Genomic DNA, 9,324 nt, shown 5'->3' on the forward strand with positions numbered 1-9,324 from the left:
CGACCTGCAATTGAAGAGACACGCATGGAAAATGGAGTCACTGCAAAAATGTTTGGATGAAATGGCTGCCGAAATGAAAAATGTGGAAGATGCATTAGCTTCCATCTTTACCAAAGGGCAGATAGCGAAGCTGAAGTCTGGGTCGAAGCGACGAAAATGGGCGGAAGAGGATATTGCGATGCCAGTCCTAAAGCATACAGGTTGCTATATAAGCAATGCCTTCCACTCCCATCGGTCCGCACACTTCAAAGTTGGGCACAAAAACTGGACATTTCGCGCGGACTTATAACCCCAGTCTTCCGGTTATTGGCCGCCGCTACCCACATGAACGAGGCACAGAAGCTATNGAGAGCCCTTTTCAGCGTTCCCACAACAGTCGGGTCTACGTAACCGGAACGACCCAGATTTATATTTGGCCAAGGACTGTCACTCTAGCAACGCTCCCCAAAAACCCTTTGGGGAGCTTGTATGCTGCTACAACAACAACAACAAAGGCCCTTTTCAGGGCCGCAATTAAGTTGACAAAGACATTAAAATTTTATATCCTATATATATTTATGTTCTTAACGTATATATGTATGCATGTATCTTTTTAATAATTATCATTTAAATTGTGTATTTTTTTANAGATTTTATAGAATATCAAACCTTTATTAAGGCCTTTTATATTTCAGGTCTCATGGCAAAGTGGAAACAGCCAATCTTTTATGACTTCGACTGCAAAATGACTTCCGTTTTGCTTCGAAGCATGTTGCAGATGTCAAAAGATTGCGTTATAGTTAAACTTAACTAAGTGGATAAATGAAAATAGCATATACTGCAAATATATGTATATAATATACTGCAAAATAAAGACTATAGTAGTAAAAATTTCAAATGTTTATTAAAACTATACCTCATTGCACTAGCTTCCAAAAACAGAGAAGAAAAATAACTATGACGTACTGAGCTCTGGTTGTTGATGCAAGACTATTTTGCTGAGACTGACGCGACACACACCAATACACCAGGTTGGTTTGCANGTACTGAGCTCTGGTTGTTGATGCAAGACTATTTTGCTGAGACTGACGCGACAGACACCAGTACACCAGGTTGGGGTTACTTTAGTCGTCGCTGAAGTGTTTGCACTAGTTGGTGTCGGTTGGTGTACAGAAAAACTATCAAACTCCAGGTTGATTTTCGGCGCCAATGAAGCAACTGAGCCGAAGATATCATCAAGGTTGGCATTTGAAGTTGGTTGTACATTAATTTCTAAAATAGAAATGTAGGTCTCAATCCAGAACTTAACCAAATATAAATTTGGATGGCCGCCTAAAAGTCTAAGACTTTTTTGAATCTACCAAATCCTTACCTAAAATATCAGGTATTGGAGCCGAGCCAATGTCAGATGAATTAACATCCCCGAATGCTCCAAGCAAATCGAAACTAGCGTCACTCGTTGGCATAACAGTGGCTTGTGGATCTTGCACCGGCAGCTGGGGTTGGGGCTGGTTTAAATTGAGCATGTCTATTGGTGGTGATGGTTGAGGTTGGATTCGAGGTACATCCTCTTGCTTTATTTCGGTAGCATCTGGTAAAATAGGCGTTATCTACGGAAGCAGCTGACCTAACAGGCGTAGGTTTGTTGATGGAACTAGGTTTTGTCACTGTTGTAAGGAAAATAAATAAATAATTGAAATGGGCGGAAATACTATAGGGACTTGCCGAAATTATCCACCATTTCCTCGAATTCCGATTGCGAACTAAATATATGTTGTGCGTTTCTTATGGGCTTTGCTGGTAACCAAGGAGGATTCCTACTCGGCGGAAATTCGTTATCCATGAAACTCAACGACAGCGAAACCGAAAAGTCATGAGGAACCTGATCGGCATCCGGTAAATCATCGAGATCATTCGAGGAAAATGTTATCAATGTTTCTTGTTCCGGTATGAAGCCCGTGTTGATTTGGAATTGACAAATCTTCAAACTCTGAGGACGTACCATGCCTTTAAGTGCATTCCGCGCATGATAAAGCACCACTTCATTTATGGAAAATTATGGAAATTAAGCTGCATGTTGCTTTTCCACAATAAAATTTTCATTTGAAACGGCCTCGAGCTCAATATAAATTGTTGAATATAATACTATGTCTCCATTGAGAGATTTATCCATTAAGATTTAAAAATTCCAGTTGCTAAGTCACAACCGTACCCATTACCACAACGAGATATGTTTGACGTTCACATTTTTAAATATTTGACGTTTGCTTTTGTATGATTTTATAAATACAGTTGCGGACATTGATATACAGACAGATAAAAGGAAGGTACCAAGCGGAATTTCATTATATTAATTCTGAATATTATTGGCTTCTTATTCGTGGTAAATATGTATGTATAATATATAGTTTCGAAAGTGTAAAGAATGGTACCATATTCCGAATCATTTTCCCGAATTTAAGAAAAATTATAAAAACGGTAAAAAACATTTGCGGAAGGAAAAATTTTCTAGAACTCTCTTATTCATAGGAGGGAACCGAAAATCCAATCGTGGGCCTTTGGCATATCATGAATACGAACTGAGTTCTAGAGGATGTTCGGTGCAATTTTATCGAAGCAGAACTCTGCATGATATTACTATAAAACATTTCTTCTAAATTTTTAGTTTTTAAAATAATATTTTCTTAATTTATTACAACCAAAGTTATGTAAATATGTATTACTAATTTTGCTCCCAAACTAACAAAAATATAAAAATCCCTAAAAATACGAAAATTCATGTTTTTATGATAGGCTAGATTTCAATGTCCTCAACTGTATATTGAAAACACAAATGTCATTTGACTTATGGCATGTGAATTTGTGGTTGCCACATCCAACAAATTGTACTTATTGATCAATATTATTGAAGATTTGACGAAGATTTAACTTAAATCTACTGCCTTTCGAGATTTAGTTTTATATGGTAAATCTCAAAAGATTTAACGTCAAATCTCGTCAGAGGGCTAAATCTTCATTAAATCTAACAATGGAGACATAGTATAATTGTTATAAAGGCCAAAAAAAATAACAAAAACATTTCTCTGCAATATAATTCTAAAATGTTTTATCTGATCTCGTACTTATATCTGTTAAGATTTTGTAATACTGCACAAATGCACGTGATTAAAAAGTTAAATGAAAAACTTAATAAATAGCAAAATCTGTTTGGCTAATGTAAAATGTTCGTTATCATTGCTCTCTTATTACTCCTACAGGAGGCTTGCGGGATGCCTCTTATGGGAGCACTCCCTTATTCCTCGTTCGGGAGGAATATGGTATGTTTTTCTATGTGCACACCCTTATTGTCTTTTTGGGATGTTTCTCGAAGGTTACTATGGAGTACTCCCGTATTGCTCCTTTGGGAGGTTTGTGGGATTATATTTTTGTGTGTGCTCCTCGATTGCTCGTTTAGGAGGTAAAAGGGATTACTCGCCCTCCTCGCACATACAGTGCTAAAGGGAGTATACAAAATTACATGCTTATACACAGAAGCATAGGGAGCAATGGGGAGTATTCGTATACTCCCAAGGGAGTACTCACCGAACAATCGTAAGATGCTCCCAAGATCTACTGGGTAGGGACAGGGGCGTTAGCTGAGTGGGGTTCTCAGGGCATTTGAAGAGGTGCCGGGAGTCACGTGGCGACTCTCCACATGCCGGGCATTGGTTGGGCACATCCTCATTGATTCTACTCAAGTTAGCCTGCTGCAATAGCCAGATCGAAGGTGTGCTATTGTAGTGCGGGTCCCGAGGCAGACAAAGTTCTGTCCTATCCACGTCCGGTGGTTGTGTGCCTAGAACAGCATTCACAGGGCGGGAGTCTACATAACTTGAGACTGATTCCCTGTGAATGCCGTTCAAAGCCTGTCGGTAGGTTGACGGGTCCAGAGGGCTCTTCTGCGAGCAGTTGTCCGTTGGGATGGCCACGTCTGTGGCTCCCAGCAAGGAACTGCTTGCAGAGCATTATGTTATGCTCCCTGACTGGGAGCATCAGGGCCTCGTCATGTAGGAGGTGTTGGGGCGTCAGCAGGAGGCATCCGGTCGCTGTTCGTAATGCCGTGTTTTGGCAGGTCTGTAGCTTCATCCACTGCGTCCTGCTAGTCCCCGGCGACCACACGGGCGCTGCATAGTTTAGAACCGGCCGGCCAATTGCCTTGTAAGCTGCCAACAACGTTTCTTTATCTTTGCCCAAGTGCTGCCGGCCAGCGACTTGAGGACATTGTTGCGGCTCTGTACTTTGTTGACAATTGCGGTTGTATGCGCCGAGAAGGAGAGCAGACTGTCGAAGGTAACTCCGAGGATTTTCGGGTTATTCACCGTCGGTATTGTTACGCCATCGACGTGAATACCCAATTGCAGCCTGACCTCCTTCGTCCAGGTGGTGAATAGGGTTGCCGAGGATTTCGCAGGAGGTAGGGCAAGGCTCCTTGCAGTGAAGAAGCGAGAAAGTTCGGCGAAATAACCGTTTACTTTCGATCACAAGTCATCAATTCCATTCCCAGACGCCATGATCGAACAATCGTGAGCATAGGAGACAATAGTAACACCTTCTGGTGGTTGAGGAAGCTTTGAAATGTAATAATTAAAGAGTAGCGGGGACAGGACACCACCCTGTGGTACCCCCTATTTAATTTTACGTGGCTTGCTAGTTTTGTCTCTGAAAATTACTGATTAGTGTCGACCACTCAGGTAATTCGCCGACCACCGTTTGAGTCCCTGTGGGAGCGAGGAGGCCTCTATATTTTCTAGTAGCGTTGAATGACTGATAGTGTCGAACGCCTTGGACAGGTCCAACGCTACTAGAATAGTTCTCTCACAGGGGCGGTTTCGGTTAAGGCCACGAGTTATCTGACTGTTTATGGCGTTAAGTTCTGTTGTTGTGCTATGCACTTTACGGAACCCATGCTGATGCTTCGCTGGGGTCAGGTGGTTCGTAAAATACGCGAGCAGCAGGGCCTCGAGTGTCTTCGCTACCGGGGAAAGGAGGGTTATCGGGCGATAAGACTCTCCTTTATTTGCCGGTTTCCCTGGCTTGAGCAGTGGGACCACTCTCCCCATTTTCCAGAAGTCTGGAATGGCGAGAGTGGCCATAGATAGGTTGAGGACCTCCGTTAGGTATGCTACTCCCGCAGGACACAAAATTTTCCGGGTACGACGAAGCGTGGTCACCAAAGTCTATTTCGACTCTGTCGTCATGCTTCGTCAGGTTGGACAACGACCTCACGGTTGACCAAAGCTTGCTCACACCAGAGGCGAAGTTGCAGGTCTCCAAATGCTCTTCCCATTTCTCCCGCTTATGTACGTTCACAAGTTGCCGAATTTCCGAGTTGAGATCCCTGAACGGGGATTTGCGGGATCGGCCTGACGAAGGTTGTCGCGCTCATCGGCTAAAACAGCCGCTTCAGCAGGAAAATTCGGACGTGGATCCTTAATACATCCTGCTGGGATGAAGCGAGCTGCAGCAGCGGTGATAACCCTGCGGAACTTACGTTCATGAACGTCGGTTGGTATAGGCAGTGCAGTGAAGGCGCCTTCAGTAACATCCGTGAAGCCTTTCCAGTCAGCTTCGGAAAAGTTGACATAAGTCCGGTGATCCACGGAAGCAAAGTCGGCAGGTTTATCAATCGAGATGACTATGGGCAGATGGTCTGATGCAAGGGTCAGCATAGGTCGCCATGATACGCTGTTTATCAGACCAGCGCTGACAATTGTTATATCGTGCGAGATGCAGCAGCTGCCCATAAACCTGGTGGGTGCATCGTCGTTCATTGTGCAGAATGTCGAATCGTCTATCTGCTCAGCCAGATGTATTCCCCTACGATCATTTGACAGGCTTGAGTGCCAAAGATCGTGGTGCGCGTTAAAGTCACCAACTACCATACGGTTTTCACCTCCGAGTAGCGCACCTATTTCAGGGTGATATCCTGCCGGGCAGCTGGTGACAGGGGGTATGTATACGTTAAATATTTCGAGCTCAACATCACCTGACCGGATAGCAATACAGGGTTGAATTGCCGTGCAGCTTCGTCTCTTGGACCGCAGCTATTAATATTCCATGCCTTCCCATTAAGACAGTTATCTCCTCGATCTTGCTCTGGAGTCCGTTACAGTTAAATTGTAGCACCTTTGTGTGCCTTGGGAGACCGATTGTGATGTGTGGTGTTAAAGAGTTGTGTTGCCTGCCGGCTCCCTCCTGTACGTGCTGCAAAAGGGGGTGCTGCCTTGTGGTGGTGGTTGGCGGCGTCGCGGGAGAGGGATGCGACTGGACAGCACAGCAGGGGCCCACATAGTCACTCATCCAATCTCGCGTGCTGCGGAGTCCTGAGCACGCCCTAAAGTGGCACCAGCCGAGGCAGGAGTTGCACTTGACTGATGTCACGTTACGGTATATTCTGGACTGACAAACTGAGCAGATTGTCGGAGGCACTAGGAGTTGCCAGCGGCGGTGTGTGGGTGCTATTGTGTTTGCTTGTGTGTCTATTGTTGTGTTGTGTTGGGGTGTGGGTGTGTTGATTGTGTGCTGCCCGGGCGGGTGGAGGTTTGCCGTGGAGGCGGTCCGGTTCGCACAGCATGGGGCCATGCCACGAACGACGTGGTCCATTGCCGGTGCGTACGTAGGCCCGAGCAGTTTCGGAGGTGACTCCACCCGTCACCGGCATTGCATTTGACCGAGGTGGAGTTTGAATGCAGTCGTCTCTGGCATACGCAGCAGGTGTAAATTTCTGGCCCTGGGTTAGACTCTATGCCAGCCCTGAGCAGAAGGGTACGGAGCAGATGTAGCCCTAGAATCGAGCAACGTTTGATGGATTTCGCCGACCTAAGTCGCCGTTTCGCCGGAACAACAGCCCTTGGTCGGGTAAAACTCGAGTCATTCCGGTACGTAGAACCGGCTGTCGTGGGAATGCAAAATTGTAAACTTTGCCGTATAAAAGCTGAGTTAATTTTTTATTTGCAAATAACTAAATCACGCAAACAAGTGTTGATTAGTGGTACTGTTTGCAAATAAGCGCAAGACGCCGCCATTCTTAGGCCCTTTTCGATGGTCATCTTATTGCCCTTTTATAATCAAGACGCTGCCATTCTTAGGTTTATTTTCTTTTTCGATAGTCACCGTTTGCCTTTTTATAATCAGGCATGGGTACTGTTTAGTAAGTGGCCCACCTATTTCGGGGTATTGCGTCCAAAGGGGTGACCCGATCCAAAAAAACACTTACACACACTTATAGCCAAGGGTCTACCCATTATTTTAACATCCACTATTGTAATTTTTGGTCACTAATTTATTTACAAATTGGGTTTGAAATATGCCTTTTTTTGTTAAATTCGGAAATTAGCGTACATTTATCACCCCTATTTTCCTTAAAGCAGCCACTTCACCAATGCATTTTTATATTCCCCTTCACTTTAAACTTTATTCGACTTGTTACAACTTTTTTATTACTTTAATTTTAACCTATCAATCACAATTCATTAAATAAAAACACCTTCAAAACCACGCGTCTGCCTTTGGCTGCATATGCATATTAAAACGCGGCGTTTAGCTGTCAAACTGCTAAATATACAAGAAGGATGAGAGACAANTTTATTACTTTAATTTTAACCTATCAATCACAATTCATTAAATAAAAACACCTTCAAAACCACGCGTCTGCCTTTGGCTGCATATGCATATTAAAACGCGGCGTTTAGCTGTCAAACTGCTAAATATACAAGAAGGATGAGAGACAAAAGAAAATATGATATAACCCAGTCAGCATTTCTTTGGCAACACAGAAGAGAATTCTACGTAGTGAGGGTTATAATCCCTAAGTGCGGCCGAAGGCCACCTACGCAAAAAGAAGTTCTGCGCTAAAATACTATCGTATTACTATTACTACAACATTTCTATCTGTCGCTTTTTTCTTAATTTCAGAATATTTTTAGTTAATTTTTTTTTCCTTAATTTTTTTTTTATTAACTAAATAACTAAACATTTCCCTCAGGCATTATTAAAAAAGAATTTTTCACCATCGAATAAACAGTGAGTTAGGTATTTGCAAATTATTTTTATTTGCAAATAGCTTACGTATAAACGTATTATCTATCTCGCTAGCGACAGAAAAAAGCACCGACAGCGAGATTTGCAAGCATGTGAAGACGGCCGTTAAAAATCATCAATGTTCGCAGTACTTCGATATTTTGTTGTGATAACTAATTTTTTAGCAGTCCAAGAATGTCCGGTCCTGAATGCAGTGTTTGTTTAGAGAGTTTCAAATATTCCGGGGATGTATGTAGTACTAATTGTGGCCATATCTTCCATAAGCAGTGCTTAGATGAATGCAAAGAAAGGTATGTTCACAGTCATTAAAGGACTTCATAGTCATTGATGCAAGCGGAATCTATTGGGGTAAAAGTGCACTTAAAGTCGGTGTTACGCAGACAAACTTTTGGCTGAGATTTCCATTATAGGGAATTTACATGATTCAACTTTCACAGGCGATTAGTTGAACCAAAAGTTGAACGAAAGTAGGGAGCCGACCAACTTCATTGTAAGCGATTAGTTGAAAGGCTGTTTACACCAGGCGATTGTTGCTTTCAACTAAAAATCGCCTCATTTAAATTCCCTATTACGGAACCAATTGCTATTCCGTGCAAAGTATAGTGAATTTTTTTATGAAACTCGGTGGGGATACTACTGGAGGTCTCCTTCAACTATATTTCCCACTTTCACAATGTTGTTGCTAATAGTACTTAAGTTATTTGTTGTTGAAATATCCCGCCTGCTATCACTACATTTTATTATAACCCCACACCTATCACTTCTATTTACACAAATATATTATCCTTAAAAGGTTCGCATGCGTTTGTGATACTTTAATATACAATTCTTAATTAATTAATTAAGTAAAACGCCTTTATAAATGTCTTCACAACCGTTTGTACATTTCACAAACAAGCAGAAATAACAATAGGTGCAATCCCGTATTCCTCGGACTCGGACTAGTAAAACTGTCAAAAAATGAAAATTCGCTCAGAGCGAGAGAGTAACATTGAAAAGTACGGGATCGCTTTCTAGTAAAAAATGGTAACTTCTGTCAACTTCAACATAACCTCCAAATTTTGGTTGTAAATTTTTGCTTATTTTGTATGTAAACACACTCAGCTCACACATGTAAATAACCAAAAATACTTTCAAATTCATTAGAATCCACTTAAACAAGTAATTAAATACTTTTCAACATGAATTAGCAGAGTGCACTTTTCTTTTGTTTACAATTTGGTTGCCAAACACACTACAGCTGATCGTTTGACACATTTACCAGAA

The 9,324-nt window shown here is 42.3% G+C and overlaps 2 protein-coding genes across 2 annotated transcripts in view; one reads left to right on the forward strand and one right to left on the reverse strand.

Annotated features, from left to right (window-relative positions):
• Nucleotides 1-1,402: 1,402 nt before the first annotated feature.
• On the reverse strand, nucleotides 1,403-2,049 carry LOC108370004 (uncharacterized). The gene is made up of 2 exons (XM_017625236.1): nucleotides 1,705-2,049; nucleotides 1,403-1,646 (listed from the first exon to the last, which is right to left on the reverse strand). Exons 1-2 carry the CDS (start codon nucleotides 1,982-1,984, stop codon nucleotides 1,432-1,434), a joined length of 495 nt encoding a protein of 164 aa, XP_017480725.1. The 5' UTR covers nucleotides 1,985-2,049; the 3' UTR covers nucleotides 1,403-1,431.
• A 6,118-nt stretch (nucleotides 2,050-8,167) lies between these two features.
• The window catches only part of LOC108370003 (uncharacterized), a 25,267-nt gene continuing 24,110 nt past the window's right edge, over nucleotides 8,168-9,324 (forward strand). The window contains exon 1 of the mRNA XM_017625235.1: nucleotides 8,168-8,348. Coding sequence (XP_017480724.1) covers nucleotides 8,233-8,348 — 116 coding nt within the window. The 5' untranslated portion in view covers nucleotides 8,168-8,232. The remainder of the gene's footprint in view (nucleotides 8,349-9,324) is intronic.

Source organism: Rhagoletis zephyria, unplaced genomic scaffold (genome assembly GCF_001687245.7).
Source record: "Rhagoletis zephyria isolate East Lansing unplaced genomic scaffold, Rhagoletis_zephyria_1.1 Rzeph_scaffold_03962, whole genome shotgun sequence".
In the NCBI taxonomy this organism is placed as follows: domain Eukaryota; kingdom Metazoa; phylum Arthropoda; class Insecta; order Diptera; family Tephritidae; genus Rhagoletis; species Rhagoletis zephyria.

Bases quoted from the DNA above. Each gene is read 5' to 3' on its own strand.
- LOC108370004 (XM_017625236.1), bottom strand. From the start codon at position 1,984: ATGGTACGTCCTCAGAGTTTGAAGATTTGTCAATTCCAAATCAACACG. The intron at 1,647-1,704 runs GCAAGTCCCTAT...TCCTTACAACAG, and splicing joins GGAAATGGTGGATAATTTCG to TGACAAAACCTAGTTCCATC.